General features: G+C 42.9%; 2 protein-coding genes and 1 long non-coding RNA gene across 4 annotated transcripts in view; 1 reads left to right on the forward strand and 2 right to left on the reverse strand.

The window, feature by feature from the left end:
* SEC61B (SEC61 translocon subunit beta) overlaps positions 1–1298 on the reverse strand; it is a 32650-nt gene extending 31352 nt beyond the window's left edge. For both annotated transcript variants that reach the window (XM_057414750.1, XM_057414749.1), the window contains exons 1-3: positions 1206–1298; positions 1008–1105; positions 546–647 (exon numbers count right to left, since the gene is read on the reverse strand). In XM_057414750.1, the coding sequence (XP_057270733.1) occupies positions 546–647; positions 1008–1105; positions 1206–1208 (203 nt within the window). In that variant the 5' untranslated portion in view covers positions 1209–1298. The remainder of the gene's footprint in view (positions 1–545; positions 648–1007; positions 1106–1205) is intronic.
* Positions 1299–1624: 326 nt separating this feature from the next.
* Positions 1625–3568, forward strand: ALG2 (ALG2 alpha-1,3/1,6-mannosyltransferase). Its single transcript, XM_057414745.1, has 2 exons — positions 1625–1979; positions 2648–3568. The coding sequence occupies exons 1-2, from the start codon at positions 1647–1649 to the stop codon at positions 3548–3550; spliced, it is 1236 nt and encodes a 411-aa protein (XP_057270728.1). The 5' UTR covers positions 1625–1646; the 3' UTR covers positions 3551–3568.
* A 97-nt stretch (positions 3569–3665) lies between these two features.
* The window catches only part of LOC130602151 (uncharacterized), a 28805-nt gene continuing 9671 nt past the window's right edge, over positions 3666–22799 (reverse strand). The window contains exons 3-4 of the long non-coding RNA XR_008972834.1: positions 6473–6533; positions 3666–3788 (exon numbers count right to left, since the gene is read on the reverse strand). This is a non-coding gene — a long non-coding RNA (uncharacterized LOC130602151). The remainder of the gene's footprint in view (positions 3789–6472; positions 6534–22799) is intronic.

Here is a 22799-nt window from a genome sequence, read left to right on the forward strand (position 1 = left end):
CACCTTGTAAAAAATAGAGATATACCACAATACTATTTGCTGTGCAAGCTTAGGTAAAATAATTTATCTTCAGCTCTTCAATAAAAACATCTGAGATTCTGCAAGCACATGGCATATCAGTTATGCTTTCAAGGGGGTTGAAAGAACACAATACATCTATTAATAAAGAAAAAAAAACAAAAGTTTTAACTAAAAGAGAACAAAACCATGCACAAAGATGCTAAATTAACTGTGATGAGAAATTTTTCCCAACTTTAAATGGACTGCTGGTCTTCAATGACCATTTAAGGCAAGACTAGACAATTACAAAATGTAACTTGTATCTACCTTTTTAAAGCCATTACAAACTTTATAAACTTTAGAACTACCTGTCCAAATTTACATATTAAGTAAAATGCTTTGTCCCAGATCTAAGCATCTATCAATTCAGCATGTTTTCCCATACACACCAAAACACTGATGCCTCAGTTCAAAGACTGAAAGATTACAGAAGCAGGTGAAATACACAGCCCCCATGCCTGCCACCACCCATACACCCAACTTACACTTTGAGCCCTGGAGAGTCCTCAGTGTAGAATCGCCACATCCCACCAGTGCCTGTGGATGTGGCACGGCCTGCACTTCTTGTCCCGCAGCTGGCATTTTTCCTTTAGGGTACAACAGAATGAAACAAAGACCAAAACACATTAGCAGTCAGCCAGCTTCTAGCACTAAGCACCCCAAGAGACTGTGAAGAAGGAAGACACTTGCATCAGACCGTACAGTTAGGCAAGTGGAGGGTATCAGCCTATGCAGCCAGACAAGCGGAGAGCACAACGGTCGACTCAACACCTCCTAGGGCTACAGCCGAGTGCACCGAGGCCCGGTGAGGGCTCCCATTGGAGCTCTGCCCGCACATCCCGCGGAAGCACACGGCTCAGCCCCTCTGCCCACCGCTGTGTGTGCCCAGTCGCCAAGTGCAAAGGACGGCTGTAGAGAAAGAGAGCTGCCCCACTCTGAGAACCTACCTCTGCCGGACAGTGGAGCCCGCAGCGCGGGGAGCCACGGCCTTGCTCGGGGAGCGGCCGGAGGAACCGACGCTCGTAGCGCTGGGGTTGGGCCCGGGCTGCGGGAAAAAGAGAGAGCCGGGAAACGGTAAGGGGCGGCGGACACAGCCAAGGGAGAGGAACCGCCTCAGCCGCCCCCTGCCTGGGGCAGAACCTCACCATGGCAGCAGTACCGACGCTGGCTCAACACTCAACAGAGCTTCACACACAGTCCCGAGCGGCTGCTCCGGCCACGTCCCTGCCCGCAGCAAGCCCCACCCCCACCGCGCCTCCCAAGGCCCTGCGGCTACCAGTGATGATGCCTGAGCACTGCCGGCCTCTTTTCCCACCCTACCTTGCTCCTTAGCCCCTTTCCAAGCGAGCAGGCTCTCCGTAGCTCCGAGGTAGAGTTCTCTCCCTCACCAGCGACCAGGCCGCGCCGGCCGAGTGGAGAACTCGTGGGGCGAAGCGGCAGGCAGCGGCGGGACAGCCCGATGGGAGGACGAACGGTAGGGCCCGGGGAGATGGCTGACGTGTCCTGCGGCGGCTTTTGGGCTGCGCATGCGCCTTTGTGTGTAGTGCGTGGCTGGCGGCCGGGCCGCTGGTCTGAGCGCAGCGGCTATGGCAGCGGCGGAGGAGGCGGATGGGGGGAGCCCGTCCGTGCTGTTCCTGCACCCGGACCTGGGGCTGGGCGGCGCGGAGCGGCTGGTGGTGGACGCGGCGTTGGCGCTGCAGGCGCGGGGCTGCCGGGTGCAGATCTGGACGGCGCACTACGACGCCGGGCGGTGCTTCGCTGAGACCCGCGGCCTGTCGGTGCGGCAGGCGGGCGGGTGGCTGCCGCGCAGCCTTTGGGGCCGCGGACACGCGCTGTGTGCCGCCCTGCGCATGGCCTTCGTGGCGCTCTATATCCTGCTGCTCAGCGGAGAGTGGGCCGACGTCTTCGTCTGCGACCAGGTGCGGGGCCGGGCCGGGCGGAGGGCGCCGCCGCGGCGGTGCTGGCGGGTAACGGGACAGCTGTAGGGAGAGGCAGCGGCTGCTGCTGGGGTTCCCCCACCCCTCTTCCTGGTGATGGGCCTTGGCGAAGGAAAGTGCACGGGGAAGTCCCAGGGTGGGGGCGGGGTTTGGCGGCCTCGCAGGCCGAGATGAGGGAGGAAATGCAGAGCTACAGTGGGAGGTCTTGGGTGAGAGAGTGCAGTTTGATGTGGAGGGGAGAAGGAGAAGAAGGCTGGAGTGATAGGACGAGGGGTCATGGGTTCAAACTTAAACAGGAGAAGTTCAGGTTAGATATAAGGAAGAAATTCTTTCCTGTTTGGGTGGTGAGGCACTGGAATGGGTTGCCCAGGGAAGCTGTGAATGCTCCATCCCTGGCGATGTTCAAGACCAGGTTGGACAGGGCCTTGGGTGACACGGTTTAGTGTGAGGTGTCCCTGCCCATGACAGGGGGGTTGGAAGTAGATGATCTTAAGGTCCTTTCCAACCCTAACTATTCTATGATTTTAAGGTATTTGGCTTGTAACAAGACTGGCATTCAGGGTATGGCTTTGAAATCATGTGTGCACAGCAGCAGCACTAAACCAAATGATGATTGTCTCTTCTTGTCCTGTCTCTCCTGGTTGCACTAGGTGTCTGCTTGCATTCCTGTACTCAGACTGGCCAGAACTCGTAAGAAGGTTTTGTTTTACTGTCACTTTCCTGATCAGCTTCTGACCAAGAGAGAATCTGTCCTAAAGCGCATCTACAGATTACCGCTAGACTGGCTAGAAGAGTACACGACTGGCATGGCAGACTGTATTGTTGTGAACAGCAGGTTTACCGCCAGTGTGTTCAAGGACACATTTAAGTCCTTATCTCACATAAACCCAGATGTCCTCTACCCATCGCTCAACATCAGTAGCTTTGAAACGGTTGTTCCTGCAGACACAGCTGACCTGATACCAAAAAAGAAAAAGTTCTTGTTTCTTTCCATTAATAGGTATGAGAGAAAAAAGAATCTAGCGTTGGCTCTTGAAGCTTTGCGTGAGCTTCGAGGAAGACTTGATTCTCATGAGTGGAATGAAGTTCACCTGGTTATGGCAGGTGGTTATGACAAAAGAGTTCTGGAAAATGTGGAACACTATGAAGAGCTGAGGAGACTTGCAGCCAGGCTTAATGTTAATGACCATGTCACTTTTCTGAGATCCTTCTCAGATGAACAGAAAATTGCTCTTTTTAATAACTCTGTATGTGTGCTTTACACACCAAGCAATGAACATTTTGGCATTGTCCCTCTGGAGGCAATGTATATGAGGTGTCCAGTTATAGCAGTTAATTCAGGTGGTCCTTTAGAATCAGTCTTGCATAATGTTACAGGTTTTTTGTGCGATCCTCTGCCAACACAATTCTCTGAGGCTATGGAAAAAATTGTAAGAGATCCTCTCTTAAAGAACACAATGGGAACAGCTGGGAGAGCCAGAGTTATGGAAAAATTTTCCTCAGAAGCATTCAAGGAACAGCTGTACCAATACATATGCAGATTAACACAATAAAATTATATTCCCATTTTATATTTTACTGCTTTGTATCTCTCGTTTGTGTAGGGGGCTGGTATTTATTGTGACTATGATGAAGAATCTGGGACATACGAATTCCTGTGTTGTTATTCTTGTGTTGCCTTCTGCCACTTGATACAAAGAACAGGCAAAACGGCCCCCAGTGCCTCATCAGAAGGCTAAAATTTTCATGTGGTAGGCTGGTCTGCCATTGCAGTTCTTTTGTGTACGGTGCCTTGGAAAAATGGATAGTTATAACTTACTAGGCATTAACTTACTAGGAAATTACTGAACCTTTTGCTTTAATACTATACAAAATGCGGTCCTGTACAAATCCACATTTTGTAAATGGCTAAGTGCCACTTTATGTATTTAAAATGTTCAAGAATACTTTTTAAGTAAAAAAGATATCTCAGATGAAGTATGGAGAGAATTTTCCAGCCAACTGCATGTTTTAAAAAAACAGCACTGTTGGGCGTGTGAATTGTATGGTTTAAAAATGATCGACCTTTTACTGCTCTTAAATTGCATCATGTAGTCACACTAGGTGTCATAAGTGTACAGGTGTGAGCAGAAGGAAACAGACTAGAATTAAACCAGGGGCATCAGACTCCCTCACATAAAAACGTTAGTACTGAAATCCTGTGTCTATGCAGATATCTCCAGTGCTTGGGGGTGTAATTTTACTTTGAGATTTCCTTTGTAGAGACTTAAATGATAAGCCCTCTATTTAACATTTCATTCTAAATGATGGCACACTTGAAAAAGGTGTTAACACAGCAGACAATAAAGACATTTTATTTTGCCTGGTTTAGTGGTAACTTTTTGGTGTAACTTTTCTGAATAATTTAGCTGGGGGATACTTTCCTCCTAATGTAGTGACTGCACATATGACAGTAATTTGACTTCCTCATTCCTTGAAATCATGTTTTAGCTATAAAATGCAATTTTGTAGTCTAAATTCTGCAATTTGTATTTAAAATCGTTTCAGGCATTTTCACATTTAGTACTTCACAAAAAGAGGCCAGTCGTCTTGTTGCTTAGGACTGCAGCCTAGGTCTCAGTAGAAGGCTTTTATTTAAAGTCAAATAAACAAAGATCCTCAAAGTCTGTCCTTGTCTTTAATCAGGAATTTGGGGTGCTATAATGCCTATTCATTATAAGTTGGGAGCAGGTGGTTTCACGGGCCCTATATCCAACATTTCTGTTCATGTCAGAAGAACTGGCTAGCCTCAGTATATCATCTCTTGCCTGTTCCAGCATTTGTGTTTCTTCCCCACCCCTTAAACTTTTCCTAAATCTTTGTGCAACTTTTTCAGGATAGGAGTAGCAATGAGTGACTGAAGGGCCTGGAAAGTGTTAAAATAATCTGTGATCATTGATGTTAACACCTTCAAGACATGTTTGGCCTAGGTTTTAAGCTCCAATTAGAAGGTGCAGGCTAGTTGGAGCTAGTTCCTGTGGTTGCTTGGTTGATGTTACATTGTCCAGGTTGCGCTGAGTTAATATGGAGTGTAAGGTACATACCAGTGCACACTTATCAGCATAGCTGCAGTGGTGGCTCCATTTATGCTCAAATCATGGCTACCAGCCCTTTCCTGAGTTGTGTTGGCATGTGCCTAGCCCTCTTGGTGACCGCTGGGACTGTCAACAGAATTTTCTTTCCTGGATGCTGGGCCCTGTCCTGTGATCACCTTTGGACTGTCATTCCTTGTAGAGCAGCCTGTCTTGCTAGTTCCTGGCAGGTAGCTTGGGCCATCTCAAGACCTGAGCTGAATCTCATGAAGCCAGGCCTTTGGGCTTGCCATCAGTTGCTGGTAAACCTCAAATTCCTGCAGGAAGATATGGTCAGCATGTAGAGGCATGGCATAGCACTTGAGGCTGCTTCAAATCTCTTGCTCCCCATCTCAAGCAACCTGACCTAGTGGAATGTATCTCTGCCCATTGTAAGAAGGTTGGGCTAGATGATTTTTAAAGGTCCCTTCCAATCCAAACCATGCCATGCTTCTATGATCTTCCAGAAGCATTCAGTGGGGACTGGGTGATGGTATCAGGATTTATTAGTCAGGTGTGGCTAATCTTTACAGCCTATCCCGGGGTTGTATATCCCAAGGGACATTAGATGCTCAGCTGTAATAATCTTAGCTCTTGGAGCACCCTAAGAGGAGATTATGACCATGTGGAAGACAAGGGCCCTGTGCTCCAAAACTTGATGACTGATTTGGAACAGTTGTGGGGCAATCACAGCTGCCCTTTCACTACTGTTTTAGAGACCCACACAATTAAAGAGAAGCACCTCCATCATGGGATGACAAGTGCCCCCAAATTTTACACATCAGCAAGATGTAGGGGATATCAAGTACGTTTTGTTGTGCTGTGTCTAGACCACCGCAATACAAGAAAACAGGCTCACCAGTGTTGAGCTTCCAAAATGACAGGTTTCTAAAGCAATAATTATTTGTACCTGTTTTGAACCTGGTTCAGAAATCTATATTCTTTGTGTATATCTTTCCTCCTCTCTCCATTATTTAAATAAAAATTTATTTAAGAGTGTTTTATTTAAATCAAATCACAAATGCCTTGTGCAGTCTGCTGTCCAAAGAAATATTAAGTATTGGACTAGTACAATTAAATAAATTATCATTAGCCTACAAGAAAATTAAGGTTTTGAATTTATATCCCACCAGTGTAGTGTGAAGGATGACGCAACAAGAAAAAAATGGTTGCAAGGAGGAATTCATGTCCTATCCTCCCCATGTTTGCACATCCTTCTACCTTCGATTGCAACCAGATATATGAAAAAAAGCCAAATAAAGAAGTTGTTTAAAGCTTTTGGACAAATAAGGATAGAGTATGTACTGGTGTGAACAAAGGAAGGCAAAGAGAGAGGTGATGAGGTTTTAGAGTTTCTTCACTTACAAATACTGTGGGCTGGAAAGTGGAAACCCACAGTGTTCTGTCTTCAATTTACCTTTAGTACCTGTAGTAAATAAGAAAAGCCACAATTTCATATGCATAATCTGTATACTCTTTTCAAATTATTAAAAAAACAATGGAAAAGCCACCAATTTCAGGGTTAAACCTGCCTGCTAATGCTGCTTTTTTTCCTCCCCTCACCCCTTCATTACTATTTTTTACAATTTTACACAATATAACAAATTTATAGATTTTACAATTCGCAGAGAGTCTATAAAAACCTCATGCTACATGATCATATTGCTAAACTTGATTCCTTTTTATTATGGCTTTATTATTCTTCCTCATGGATGAAATGGCAGATATATTTTGAATTGTAATTTATTATACAGTTAATATCACAGGGGTATTTTAAATTAAACAGTAACTGTAGACTACTGAAAAATTATAGTATTATGAAAGGAGTATATGCAATAGCATGAATGTTAACACAAATAGTAGAGAAAGAAATAGACATTTTAATTAGAGTTACCTTTATCTGCTTTTATGGAGAAATTAGAACATGTTACCCAATAAGAAATAAATCAGAGGTGATTTATTGATGTGCAGTTCTTCAGTGGCAGTCTTTTTATGCTCGAGATAAACTGAGGCGATTCCAGATTCTTACGCTGTTAGTCATATGGGAAGACCAACAAGTTTGACCTCATGAACTCTGAAACAAATCTGTTAACGTTATGGTATCTTTATGACTCCCATTCCTGTGCACTGAAAGAGAAGAAAAATGTAACGATTGAGGAAACGAAAATTGAAATCAGTTGGAGTTGCTTTACATGGATAAAGGGAACAAGTTTTAAAATCCTTATGCAAGACAATCAATCGCTGGGAAATTAGCCTTCAAATGACCTACACTACAACTGCAGGCACATATCATACTTTAATGAACTTTTCCCCTCACAATTATATACAGAATTCCTGTATAGCAGGATTTGTAAAAGACAACACATTGAGAAGCCCTCTTCAGTTATTCCCAAGCAAAATTCTTAGTTGCATCTCTAAGTATTTGCAAGTGTGCAAAACAAATCACAGGAGCATCACACCTCTGATTTACTCTTCTTTAATCTTGATCCTCACCTAGGATTAGCCCTGTAAATAAAACTACAGCAGAATGAGGTGCTATATGAAATAACAAGCAAACCTAGTAATGATTAATTGCAGGAAGAGATCCGACCATCAGTTCCTGTAGGAGTGCCAGGACAAGAGTACAAAGAAATACAGAAGAACAAACCCTGTCAGGATTATATCTCTCATTGGCACCCTTCTGGCGCCTGAACCATGAGACAGACCTATTTGCCTCCTTCACCCTTTAAAAAAAACCCTTTTCTTAATCACGTAAAGCCCAAGAACACTAACATGGCAAAGGACTGCTCAGAGGGACCTAGTGACTGAAGCCTAGCAGGACATTTGACCCTCACTAAGGTGAGAGAGGTCCAAAGAAAGCTCCCACAGGGGCAGCACAGGTAATGCAGCAGATGAATGAAGATGCCTCATGTTCTAGAGGGGGCTTATCAGCAGTCAGAGACAATGAAGCTATCTTGGGTGCTAGTGGAGGAACCAGCTCTCATATAGGCCAGGAAGAAGTCCAGAGCCACCTCAATCCCTACCTATATCAGTTTCCCTTCACTCAATCCTTTCTCTTGTTTCTCACTAGCTGTGCAGATCCAGTCAGGATAGAGTTAGACGGTCAGGGAGCAGCAAGGGCCATTTGGTTACTAAGGGACGGGGAACCAGGACCACTGTGTAATAACGCGGTGGGCATCCCACAGTATTCAGGCAAGGTGAGCCAGACAGCCCTGGAGATGTCAGAATGTGGGAGTTGCCAAGCATAGCTGTTGCGCAGCTGTGAACTTACCTCAACAGAAAGGGAACCAGCTCTAGGCAAATGGCTGTATCAGCTGGGTGAAGGAACTATCTGTGTAGCTGTTGGTCCCCAAGTTAATAAAAAAGAATGGAAATATACCAGCATGGGTCAGCCCAATATAGAGTATAAAATGCAAACAGCAAACAGGAAGAACTCGGAAGAGATATACAAGCTTGAGTGGCTTTCAACCCACATGTTACTTCCCAGAGGGTGGAAACACCCATGTTCATTATGGTGAATATATTATAGAGATTAGTAATAGAATCACATTTGTATTGTGACTCAACTGCACGTTACAGTTGCAAAACTCTCCCAAGAATAATATGTACTTGAGTTGTGATTTAAGGACGTTGCTGTATCACTCTGATAGATGAAAATCCTGTGTAACATAAGATAACTTTAAAAAACAGTGGGCTTGTTGTTAAACATTAAATTCTTCATGCATGGAATATGTAAAAGAACCTGGTCAAAGAGTAGCATGTGACCTGTGAGGAGAGGCTGAGGAAAGTAGGCTTGTTACTATCAGCCTTCCAGTTCTTGTAAGGGGTTCCTGGAAAGGAGCAAGGCTCTTCACCCTAGTGCTTCACAGGATGACAAGAGCCAAAGGGCATGTATCGTAGAATCATAGAATCATATAATAGGCTTGGAAAGGACCTTAAGATCATCTAGTTCCAACTCTATCAAATCAAGGAAGGTTCCGATTAGATATTAGGAAAAACTTCTGGTCACCATGAGAACAGATAAGCCATGAAACCAGCTGCCCAGATAGGGAGCACAGTCTCCATCTTTGGAGGTTTTCAGGACCTGACTCTATAAAGCCTTGAGCAGCCTGATCAAATCTTGTAGCTGACCCTGCTTTGAGCGAGAGGATGGGCTCTGGCCAGAGAGTATGAGTGGAGTACCTCAGAAGTCACTGTTGGGTCCAATAGTATTCAACATCTTTGTCAACAATCTGGACGGTGGTATTGAAATTGCCACCACAAAGTTTGCACATAACAGCAGGCTGGGGGGAGATATATATATATATGCTGGAAAGTAGAACCATCACAGACAGAAGTCTGGGCAGTCTGGAAGATGGAGCCAACAAGAACTGAAGATATCAAAGATAAATATAGACCCTGAACTTTTGGGTAGAATAATCGCAAGCAGCGATACAGGCTGGGGTCTGACTGGCTTGGGAGGAGCTGTCTAGTGACTTTAAAAAAAAAACCTTTCCATGTGCACTGTCCACAGCTATTGAGCAATCAGTTAATTCCATTTATCTACAATGGCTATATTCTGACACTGTGAGAAGTCCCAATGGTCTGAAACTAGGATCTGGAAGTGATACTAACAAACACGACTATTTATTCCTGCTTGAAGCATGGGAACAAAATGTGAAGAAAGCCTCTGGAGGGACCCACTGGGTATCACTGTATGAATGGTGGTTATTTTCTACTGCTTCCCAGGTTTCAACCTGTTCCTCACCTTTACATGTAGCAAGCACAGTGTCATGCTTCGGTGTTAAACTTGTGCTTTGCAGATACCTAGCAGCAAAAAAAAAGAAACACTAGATAGGAAAATACAGTTGTCCTTTTTTTTTCCTGTTTCTGTTGATTATGCTGCTTTCTCCTTTGCATGTTGACACGTGTTTAACAGTAGCACTAAACTGCAGGTTCTACAGGCTTACTGCAGAGTAAAAAAAACCCATAAAGTCTTCTTCCTCTCAGCACAGTTACATTATGAGAACTATTCTTCTTAGTGCTAAAATAACACTAAAAGCCAAAAATAGGTTTAAAAAATGGGTTGGCAAATAGGTCGATTTAAAATTGATGCTCCAAATACAGTCACTGCTTAGAAAGTCCATCAACAATTGGTGCTTAGGAGCTGGAAACTGAATTAGGTAACATGCAAATAATGCTAGATATAAGCATCTGCTTTCAGGCACTGCTGAAAACAGAATATAAATACAATCTGATTTTTGATGCATATTCAGGCCTCTTCTGTTCTTGGGCAGAAGCTTTATCCTTAAGTATCCCAAAACATGGAAAAATGGATCAAGAAGGCACCCAAAAAGCACATGCAGTGCTTAAGGACATGAAAATAGAGAACTCCCTTCCTGAAAGTGTTCCTGTCCCGTAGAAAATCTATGCATTGTCATAAACAGCAATACACCAAAAGAATTCTGCTGAAAGGGGATGTTTAATACATCCAGTGCTAGTGGCTGTTTTAATAATAGTTAAAGGAGAGCATGCTTTGTCACCTATTCCAGCAGCATCTAATTTTCTGCATAGAAATATTCTTCTAACACTTCAGCATGAATGCAAGACAAGGAATTGGCACTTTTAAATTAAGCTACCAATCTGTGACATACTGTGAATAAAGTGAACGGTATCACGAAACTTCATCTATGAATTTTTGATCGCTGAAGCTATATGAAAGTTCATGACAGGTGACAGGGTAAAATTCCCCAGCTTGCATTCCTACTGTATTTCATAAATAATCTGGGATGCTCACATCTTTTCATCTGTGCTCATATACTTTGTATATATACAAGCCCACTGTGGAGATCTGACCTTTTAAATGGGAAAGTCCCAGTCCAAGCTGTCCCCCACAGTGATTAAAATGCTGATGTAAGTTTACTTTCTGCCTATATATTCTTAAAGGGAAGTCAGTTCTTAGAAATTGGGAGTTATGGGGTTATTCATGAGGCTACATTTCTAGAGGCTGAAACAGTTACTAATTAGGATTCAATTTAAAATATTCTCTGCAGTGAGTAAGGGCACTTGCCATTAGTCTAACATGGTAATCTAACCCTGCAGATCTGAAAACATCCGTATTTGACAAAAGAAAGAGATTGTGATTACATACCCATTTAACTAAAATCAGGCAACACAAACTCTGACTCATGCAGGTGAACGGGTTCTCTAAAAGACAATTTGAAAAAATACCAGCTGTGGTCATCTCAAAGAAAACATCTCAGCAAGGACTATAGAGGTGGATTTAAAAAGATTTAATAGACGTCAGTCCAGAAGGATTAGAGAACATGCATCCATCCCATAGGAATAATTAAGCATTAACATTCCTTCCTTTAAGGTGCAAAGAAGCTGATACCTACATTTGTAGATTCCTTGATTTTTGTTTGGGTCCAAGCATGAATATTATCCCCAAAAGTCATTTAAAGCAAAATTCTGTAGATGAGCAAAGGAGACTGTCTCATATGCTCCAGATCTTGCACTTACCAAGAAATGATTCATTGTTCTGCCAATTCATATGGAAGGTCAAGAGAAAGTGAATCCTGAGACCACTGTAAGTAGAAGAGCAGTAAATTTAGAAGAAGGATCCCTTCTGAAGAAGCAGATCCACTGAATACAAAGCAATCACAGTATTAAAATAAATAGTGAATAAAAAGGATTAGAAAGATATGCAAAGGTCTAAAATAAAACACTCTGTGCCAGGATCTTCTTCAAGATGAGACTTGGGAGAAATGAAGGTTTCTACATGCAATCATAACAAAGGCAGGTTTTTTTGAACCAGTCTCCTCAGAGGTGTTGAATGTCTTCTTTGCCTCTGTCTTTACTCCTGCAGATGCTCCCCGGGGGACCCAGATTCCTATAGCCCCGGAAGGAGTCAGGATAAAGGAGTTTTCTTTGGTAGATGAGGATTGGGTTAGGGATCAGTTAAGCAATCTGGACATCTGTAAATCGATGGGTCCGGATGGAATACACCCGCGGGTGCTGAGGGAGCTGGCGGAGGTCATTGCTGGGCCACTCTCCATCATCTTTGGTAAGTCGTGGGAAACAGGAGAGGTGCCTGAGGATTGGAGGATGGCAAATGTCACGCTGGTCTATAAGAAGGGCAAGAAGGAGGACCCGGGTAATTACAGACCGGTCAGCCTTACCTCCATCCCTGGAAAGGTGATGGAACAACTTATTCTTGACACCATCTCTGACATATCAAGGATGAGGGAGTCATTAAGAGCAGCCAACATGGCTTTACCAAGGGGAAGTCATGTTTGACCAACCTGATAGCCTTCTATGAGCAAGTAACTAGGTGGACGGATGATGGTAGAGCGGTAGATGTGGTTTTTCTTGATTTCAGTAAGGCATTTGATACTGTCTCCCACAGCATCCTCATAGATAAGCTAAGGAAGTGTGGGCTTGATGATCAGGTAGTGAGGTGGGTCAAGAACTGGTTGGAAGGGAGAAGGCAGAGAGTTGTGGTCAATGGGGCAGAATCTAGCTGGAGGTCTGTGACTAGTGGAGTCCCTCAGGGGTCAGCGCTGGGACCAGTGCTGTTTAATATTTTCGTCAACGACCTGGATGAGGGAACTGAGTGTACCCTCAGCAAGTTCGCTGACAATACTAAACTGGGAGGAGTGGCTGACACACCAGAGGGCTGTGTTGCCATTCAGCGAGACCTGGACAGGCTGGAGAGTTGGGCGGAGAGGAACTTGATGAAATTCAACAAGGGCAAGTGTAGAGTCTTGCATCCGGGGAAGAACAACCCCATGTACCAGTACAGGTTGGGGGCTGACCTGCTGGACAGTAGCGAAGGGGAAATGGACCTGGGGGTCCTGGTGGATAGGAGGATGACCATGAGCCAGCAATGTGCCCTTGTGGCCAAGAAGGCCAATGGCATCCTAGGGTGCATTAGAAAAGGTGTGGTTAGTAGGTCAAGAGAGGTTCTCCTCCCCCTCTACTCTGCCTTGGTGAGGCCGCATCTGGAATATTGTGTCCAGTTCTGGGCCCCTCAGTTCAAGAAGGACAGGGAATTGCTTGAAAGAGTCCAGCGCAAAGCCACAAAGATGATTAAGGGAATGGAACATCTCCCTTATGAGGAGAGGCTGAGGGAGCTGGGACTCTTTAGCTTGGAGGAGGCTGAGGGGTGACCTCATCAATGTTTACAAATATGTAAAGGGTGAGTGTCAGGATGATGGAGCTAGGTTTTTTTCAGTGATGTCCAGCGACAGGACAAGGGGCAATGGGTGTAAACTGGAGCACAGGAGGTTCCATGTGAACATCAGGAAAAATTTCTTTACTGTGAGAGTGACAGAGCACTGGAATGGGTTGCCCAGGGGGGTTGTGGAGTCTCCTACATTGGAGATATTCAAGGCCCACCTGGACAAGTTCCTGTGTGATGTACTCTAGGTTACTCTGCTCTTGCAGGAGGGTTGGACTAGATGATCTTTTGAGGTCCCTTCCAACCCTTGGGATTCTGTGATTCTGTGAAAAGGCATTTTTCTCCATCAGACATAAAATAGGCCCTAACCACACTCATTTCTTAAAGAGCAAATTTGGAGCAACAGCAGTGAGTATGGATATACAAGAAATTACACATAATTTTCTTCACAGTAATAGGAATCAGAATTTATATATGCGTGTACATGTATTTGATTTATTTTAATGAACTGGAGGAAGGAACAGCCTCTTTCCCTAAATTCCAAGTAGATAAATATATTCTTATTTAAGAAAATATTTTATAGAAGACCTTCTTATGAACTCAGGTGGATAAAGTAATATCCTTGATATCCTTGTCTAGAACCGGATATAATATCACTTCGGGGTGCCAACCGTGAAATGATCTTCATGTGCAAGCAACAATTTAAGTGTTTTGTGCCTGCTGAAGAGTGCTTCAGAAGAAAGGAAAAAACACACTAAACCCAAGCTGTATCGTGCTATGAGCAGTTACACCTCAAGTCCAGTTTCACACTGTAATAAGTAGTGATTATATTGGCATTGATATCTTGTGTTTGCTCTCTCTCTCTCTCCATGCAATACACTCACTGTTTGCTTTTATCACGTTTCATTTCCTCCATCTCTTTATCACTTTATCACTATGATACAAGAGGCACCTTCTTATTACAAAATACTCAGCAAACTGTTCTCCTCATCTCAGACAGTTTCATCCTAGACTGGACTGCATGGTCACCACGTGCAAGGAGCAGAGGTTGCTACCTGTTGTGATTAATGCTGCATATAATTGTATGTGGCACCGAGATGCTCTTATGAGTATGTGAAAGCCATATAGAAGACTGAAAGAAAGATTAAATCTACAAGACACTAGGATCTGTGAGACTTTTTCCAATGACCACGGTATGAACGTGTTAAAAAAGGTTCCTGGTACACTGAGACTGCAGTGTTGCAGCTGCCTGGATGGAAACTCCTCTGGATAATAAGCAGTGATAAACAGGCAGGAAGATCAACTCCTTAACAACTTAATTTGAATCTCTTCTCTTTTGCCTGCAGGATTCTTCTAGTTTTCCCCTTCCTTCTTTAGAACCCTTTTATATCAAATTCTCTCACCCAGGCAAAGAGCAAGGCCATTTACAATGGCAATAGAAAGTTGATTAGAACAAATAACAAAGGCTGTAGTTTCAGTGAGTTAAACATCTTTAAGAGCATTAAACAGAACTCAGGCAGGACCTGAGTCTGACAGACTCCCACAGTGGGTTTCAAGATAAGAGTTTCTTTTTCATATGTGTTACATCCACCATAGTGATTCTAGGCTCAAAGTTCACCCTAGGACTGTGCTGCTGAGAATTTATGCACAAAAGGACAAGCAGTTGATTCCTAAGGTGCTTTGCCAGAGTCACAGCACATCTTTACAAGCTGAGCAAAGTAACTAAGTTCTGACTTGAAACTCTCACCTCCCCCAAATTGCCCATCAAACTGTACTTGGTGCTCATCTTGGTGCGTAGGGACAGGAAGAATAAAAATAGTTTTCCCCCTTTGCAATGTTGTTTGCAACGTATTCCCCCAGTAACAGATTCCCTTTGCTGATTGCAAAAACAATTGCAACCCTGAGAGAGGCAAAGAGCAAGAGAAATGGATAGAGGTCGGCCTACAGCCAGAAAGTTACCCATAGACTTTCAGATGACATCTCATTTAAGCTGATGATACTCACTTTCACGTGAGTTGTGACATAACCATGGCAGGAACTGACAAGTGTCAAAATCTTAATGAACAAATAAGATTTCAAGTCCTATTCCTCTGTACTTAAGAAAAGCCAGCAAATACTACACATTTTTCCTCCTTTTTCCCCATGGCACTTACTCCTCTCATCAGCTTTATTGGCACTTTACAAGCGTGTCCAATTCAAGCTCTCCTTTAGAATAGTTGCTGATATTTAAACTGAACTTGACATGGCTTTCCCACTGGGACACCTTTCTAAATACCACTCTGCTGTGGGGAATAAAGAGTTACTGGATGGTCTGCCATCAGGATTGGAGTTTGTGTGCTAATTCTTGAGCTCAAGAAGCAACCACTTGTGTTGACTTGTTAAATTATTTTCTTCAGAGGGCACCACATCTCTCATTCCCTTTTTCCAAAGCTCCCATCACACGTGAGTGTCTTAATCAAATAGACCAATAAGAGCGGACCTGGGCATAAAGGACAGATAGTGGTAAGAAACAGTTTCAGGTATCACTAGATCATGGTGCTCAGGTGTGAACAGGGGGAAATTTGCAGCAGCTTCTTCCCCCTTGCAGTCATGTAATAAGCATTCACTGGGGGATATTGTGATCTCTTGCAACTAATCAGCTCCTACAGACTATTTTTCTTTTGCCAGAATAGTGTCTTCTGACAGCTCCCATCGCCCCGACTTAGACCAGGTGCTATGACAGGCGCCGGGTCTGCAAACTTAGTGTGTCTGAGGGAGTGTGGGAGACAGTCTCAGAAAGCAGAACCACCATGACCTGGAAGGACTGCAGTTATTTCTCTGGAAGTAAAAAGTGTTGCACAAGAGTCCGTGTTGTGCCTTTTCCTCTGTCCATGCGCTTTTCCTCTTCCATGTCCTCCTTATATAAAGGTGAAAGTTGCCTTCTGCTCCATCACTCTTTCCCAAGAAAGGTTTCACCATATGTCTAAGCTCTGACAGCTACCCCAGACAAGGAACAGCCTTCCTCAGAACAGGCTCCATCCCGCATGGATTATCAGACTTGTCTCAGGGCAATAGAACAATTTGGGGTGAGCCTGTCCATTTGTTCTGTCAGAGCAGGCTCAGGAGATGCGCACAACTGGCAAACTGGACAGAAAGTTTGACAACTCTTTTGCTAATGAACCTCCCTTTGCTCCTGCATGGATTTCCTCATGGAACACTCTCACTTGTTTCCTTCCGGATATATCAGCCTTTGGGATTGTATATATGGGTGAGCCATACCCACAGCAGCCTCTGCTGCTAATTCCAGACATTGCTGTAGTGCTCTACAGAGCAGGCCTGAATGACAAAATCCAAGTTCTGCAGCCTATGACTGCCTCACACGTGTCTGGGGACTTTTGGAGAGGAGAAGAAGTGGTGGAGGCAAGAGAGAATATTGTAAGACTGAAGTAAATGGGTTCTGAATCAATAAGGTGGAATTGCACACGAGGGAAAGAGTTTGAGAGACCTGATAAAGGAATCCCAGCTCCATATTAACACTTTTACACACGCTGGTGCCATGTGCCCATGTGCAGCACCCTGTCATCTCGTATTCCCTCTGTTAATTCCCTGCTGGATCATGGATCAGCATCCGTACCTACTAGACATCCTGCAGAAAGCACATCCATCTGCAAAGCATGCTGCTACACCACAGGTTACACATGATGTAGGGAAGGCTAGTACACTAGATGGGTCTCTACTGAATAAGGAGAAGAGATGAGGGAGCATTGCTCTTGAAGCTTTGGTACAGTATAGAAAGGGCCTGAGATCATAAAGGCTCTCAGATGTTATTAGCACAAGCTCACACCAGTCTGCTCACTCATTCAAGTAAAACACATAGCTGAACCATCTAGGACAGAATGATCCATCTAGGACTGCTCACCCTACCTGCAGTAAATAGTTTATCCAGTGGCTTATCTGCCGCCACCAAAGGCAACAGAAATCTCTCCATTATTTATTGTTAGTACCTCATGATTTGACATTTAATTTAAGTCTTTCACTATGTCTTACCCAGCAGCTTTAGCATTATAAATAGGAAAGCACTTTCTTTTCCATTTAAGAAATAGCCACAAGGATTCAGATCTATTCAATGAACCTTTTCTTAAGGCTTGCATTGTGTTGTCATAAACTGGTGATGTTCAGAAGCTTACAGGCACCTCTCTCATAATAAAAGTAGGCTAATTGCTGAAGGCACTGTTGATTCAAGGCATCTATCCATGTGCAGCCTTGTCGAAACCAGGACAAGCTTTCGTGGTCATACTGTTTCCCTAAATCCTGTAGAGGTGAGGAAGCTGTTTCTTTTGTTTACAGTTACAAACTTCTCTGCGAGCATCTTTCTTTGAGATGTTTTATTTTATTTCTGTTATGAAAGCTTCCACAGCCCTTGGTATACCAGGCGCTCTGACACAGAGGGTAGTCAGGCTGGCTATGGACAATATGCTCTTGACAACTCTGTGTTGGGTATTGCTGATTTCTTTCTCAGCCGTCACATGCTTAAGTATGGATGCCAAGAGGACATGCTCCATGATATTTCCAGGGAGGGCTTTTGCTGTGTGCTTTTCTCACTGTACTTCATCCTTACACATGCTGCTACAGTTGTCTACCCATTATGATTTCTCGGATGCTGTGTCAGATTTCTTTGTAACAATGACAGTAGGAAGACTCACCAGCTTCAACCAGATGGCACTCAATCTCCAGCATAACAGCAGAAGTCATACAAACATGTAGCCTGCCTTCTCAAATCAGAAAAGACTAATGACAAATCCAAACATCCTTCAGATGTAAATACTTACCAAGAAACATAAAACGAGGGGTTTCTCCTCATTGAAACAGGCTGTTAGGGCCTGGAAGAGTCTAAAAGAACCAGCCACTCTTACTGTTCTTCCAAGGAAACCTCTCAGTCCTTCGTAAGAATGGCCTGAAACCTATTGCAGCTGGAGCTGAGAAGTAAATCAGGCCATCTGGTATTTAGAACCCTTGTTTTCCGTGTAACAGATTGGCCACTTTATTGTTAATTGCTTTTCAAAGCATCCATAAAAAACATTTCCAGCACTTATGCTTTCATAGATACTCACTTGTATTAGCATTTGAAACCTCTTTATCTATATTAAATGTTTATACTGTGCTTATTACCATAATGCTAGAGTAGCATAATGCATGTGGCCTCAGAAATCTCCTGGAAATAGGAAAATACCAATCCTCAACTTACAGGCAAGGAGAGGACCGTATGTTTTAAGCTGTCTCTGTTCAGCTTCTGTCTTCTGACAAGGCTCGCCCTTTAATTTCTGAAAACACAGCTTTGCTTAGGTCCCTTGGACATGTGATTAGAGTGCACTCCTTGGGTGCAGAAGCTGCAGTATAGGAGATGAGGAAAAGAGCTAACAACCCACATAGCAGAGACCACCACTGAACTCATGTCCTCTGTCTCAGACTACAGACGGTAGGCATCACAGCATCTTTTTCTGACAGCTGCTTCTGTGTGGAACTGGATCCACCAAACCTGTGGTAGCAGCCTCTGCTGGGTCAGATTCCCTGGCTGAGGGAGGAGTGAGGGCAGGTTCCCTGCCCTGAGTGACCTGGGCTGTTCTAAACTGCTCAGCACTTACCCTGGAGTACATTCTGCGACATAAACTTCCCCAGGTGATGCCTATGGACTAGAAAAGGTTCCTAAGCTTACTTATGTATGCTTACTTAATGTTCGTATATGGTGTATTTTGAAATGCCCTTATTAAACCAACAATTATGATTACATTTGAATAGCAGTAGGAGCTCAATATTGCTAAAAATAACACTTGGAGCATTAATTCACTTCCTTCACCTTTTATTTTTGTTTTCACCATGTTTTTCCAGGAAAAAAAAATAATTAAAAAGAATGGCATCATATTCTCTTAAGGGAGAGGTAAAACCCGTTAGTGGCTTATGTATTTTGTCTACCTTCATGAATCTGCTCCTTAGGTTCCAGAAAGACTTACAATTTTCCCTCATGTCTAGACAACTTGAAGACTGCATAAACTAATTAATACCCTGTTCCTCACTACAGTCTACAGTAGTCTGTATTCCTGTATTCTGAGGTTCTGTTAATATAACCATACATGGGAAGACTGCAACCTCGAGATAAACTGGAACTTCTACTCAGCAGGTGACACAGTTTTACCACTTATCTATGTGTTTCTGTTACAGAATAATATGTAAAGGAACAATTCAACTTTATCTTTACCTCCATTTGCGGTCTCAAAAAAGAAAAGACTAGACTGCTGACATTTATTTGGCAGGTGAAGTAACTTTCCATGCTTTGGGAAATAAGACTTTTAGCCCTAAGGAGAGGATCCTTCAACACAGGAATAATGGCTTGTGTTACATGTCTTTGGGTTAAAAGATTACTTCACTAAGAACATACTTTACTGGCTATTTCCTGAAATCTTTCAAGTACCACTCTACTTGCAGCATCAATTAACAGCCCTGAGAACGATGCCCAGGCTTCCATATCCATGTCGCAAAAGCATGACATCTCAGGGTAGGGAAGGATCAGTGGGACGCCCAATGAAATAATGAAGACTTCCTTGGAGATAGAGAACAAAGGGGAATGTGACACCATGGCTGAGCTCTCAAAGGGCTGAGTCTTGATCTGGGTGAATCCTCTAACCTTGAGCATTCAAGGCAGGACTGCTAGCTCATTTGCAGAATCTCTTCTGAGGAGGGCCTCACCTGATATGTTTGGATTACAGAGCAAAATCCTGACATAAACTACAACGTTAAGACTGACTATGCTCACCAACATAGTATTAAGGTCAAAAGCAGATGTGCCAGTGTGAGGTAGAATCCAGCTACGGGGGCTCTGAAGCGTACAGGCTGGAATCCATGTGTATGAAATGGACATCTGGCAAGATTTTGCCATCTAATTCTGTTCAAGGTCTAAACTTAGTCTTCTCAGGCCACTTATTCAAAGGCTTTGTTTCTGGATTTCTAGCTGGAAAATCCATTGAATTTCAGCTGATATTACAATTATGCAGTGTGTACAGGTGTTAATGTCTCTAGTTCCCTTTCTAGTAGCACACCAAATTAAAGCATCCAAAATTGGAATTTTCTTCCTCCCAAAAAGCCCCCACTGCAAGTTTGTGATTTGTTTCATCTGTAATGCAGGGATAATGATGACTTGCTTTTGACAGATGAAATTAATAATAAAAATCGAAATGAGATCCGCTTAGCCTAACCCTGAGCAAGGCTGATATGTGGAAAAATCAAACTCATCTGTCAACTTCCTTCTGACCTTGGTTGTGAAACTTTTGGCTCAAACACTTCCCACTCTTTTCCCAGCTATAATAAATTTAACTAGTAGGAAATCCAGCTAGTTAAAGGAAGTGATTCTTCCGTTTATAACAACCCTGCATTAATTAATGTGTATTCTGAAAAGAGCTTTAGAAGTTTTTGAGAAGCATTATTATTTACTTTTAAGGGAACATATTTCACTGTATGATTAAAGATACACTAGACACATACCTAAAGTTAGAAGGTAAAATTTAATTAGTATCAGAAGTGTCCCCATGAGCCCCTGATTTTCTAAGCTATCGATATCTCTTTAGCTACTTATGTCCTAAAGGTAGGGTTTTAACTCTGCCTTTTAGGTCTGAAATAATAAGGGATATAAAGAAGATGGAGAAGCTCTTCAGACATGCACAGAGAAAGGACAACAGACATAACTTGCAGAATTCTGACTAGGTATACAGGGGAAAAAATGTCACTATAAGAGTGGTCAAATACTGGAGCAAGTTGACCAGAGAGCTTGTGAAATCTTCATCCTTGGAGATACTTAGAACTCAACTAAGCATGTCTCTGAGTGAATAACATGGTAAGTCCCCGTCTGAACCGAATGACCTCCGGGGTCATTCTATGTGATTCTGTGATTATGACTACATAAAGGCCTCTTTCCCATTCATGTGAATCATGTGATGTCATTGTGTGAGCTCCTATCAGTTCCATGATGTCATAGTATCAGCCTTGTGTGGTCCATTTCTGATCCCATTTTATGCAACCCTGACAGAGACTGAAATATTTTCGGTCACAACACTGTGTTTGCTCTCCTACTGTAAGCGTGACCATGGTCCTATATTAAAAGCTTATTATATTAATTATGCTTTTTTTGGAGACCTTACCTAATACAGCTTGATAACAAGGTTCGTATTTTTTTCACAGAAAATGCAGCTTTATAACTAATGAAACTAATGCCATCTGTATTACGGAGAGTTTCAACATTTTGGACTTCCCAAGATGGCCTCTTATTCAAGTGGGGTTACTTTGGAAGTGTCTTGGAATATGTATGTCATATGCGGCTTGTATATATATCTCTTCTTGGGTGAAATGAAAAATTTAATTATATGAAAAAAATGCAAATTGCTGCCAACTGTGTTAACTGTGAGAGTGTTGCATTATCTTCTAACATAAATTGTCAGTGAATTGAAGAAAAGACGTTTTGGAAGCTGATCTGATTACTGTCAGGGAAAGTGCTCAAACTCAATTGTTGGCAAATGTCCAGTACCCATCACTGAACGATCATCACCTCATCATTCAGCCTTCTCAACTGACATGCAAAACAACATCCAAATATTCATTGCACATCTGTGCTGGACAGATTATGCATTAGCAATTCAAATCAATTCAATGTACAGGCAGTTTCTGTAAAAGCGTCTGTTTGGGTGAGATGCCTTGTTGTCTGGGATGGATAATAAGGCAACTCTGTCTAATCTTGGAGAACAATCAACCTATCTTGAGAAGGTGACTGACTACGTATGCTCTTGCCCTGACAGCACTAGAACAATGGCCCCATAATGCACTTGACTCAGCTGGTAATAAAATCTACTTTTGATTAGCAGCCATGGCTTGTGTCAATCACTGTGTGATGTACCATTGTCCTCTGGTCCTGAACACAGTTTATTTACAAGGAAACAAAAGCTTTTTGGATATGGCTGCTGCCCAGAGATTGCAAAATAGATTGAGCTGTCAGCCTCACACACTAGATGAAGATTAATGAGTTGTGCAGACAATAAATATGAAGCAATGACCATAAATATGCTAATAGGTATTATCCATATACACTATAATTGCTACAAAAATTAAAAAGTAGTGTGAAGGAAACAGGTCACAGGGTGACAGATAGATAATCTTGGATGCTGAAGATCTTTGCTTCAGTGAGATTCTCTACAGGTTTATTTCCTTCAATTAGACCCTTCAAAAGAGCAATTGTTTAAAAGCTGTTTGAATAATCTCTTTTGAAACAGAGGTTTATGGGAAAATATTTATGAAAAAGTGTCTTCAATGAACATGTTATTGGAATAAGAAGGGTGACTACCAAAAGGAGGCTATACAGAGATTAATGTCTGTGATCAGCTGCCCAGCTTCACTATGAGGAAAATACCTCTTAAGTGGCACACTAGTGAGAATTTCAAGGAAAACATACTGAAGAGACACAGCAGTTTATATATCCACAGGCACAAGAGAGTAAGGTCATTCCTGAGCAAAATA

The sequence above is a fragment of the Pezoporus wallicus genome, unplaced genomic scaffold (assembly GCF_028554395.1).
Source record: "Pezoporus wallicus isolate ANWC-B61680 ecotype Strahan unplaced genomic scaffold, APGP_CSIRO_Pwel_v1 contig_2, whole genome shotgun sequence".
In the NCBI taxonomy this organism is placed as follows: domain Eukaryota; kingdom Metazoa; phylum Chordata; class Aves; order Psittaciformes; family Psittacidae; genus Pezoporus; species Pezoporus wallicus.

Bases quoted from the DNA above. Each gene is read 5' to 3' on its own strand.
- ALG2 (XM_057414745.1), top strand. From the start codon at position 1,647: ATGGCAGCGGCGGAGGAGGCGGATGGGGGGAGCCCGTCCGTGCTGTTC. The intron at 1,980-2,647 runs GTGCGGGGCCGG...TGGTTGCACTAG, and splicing joins ACGTCTTCGTCTGCGACCAG to GTGTCTGCTTGCATTCCTGT.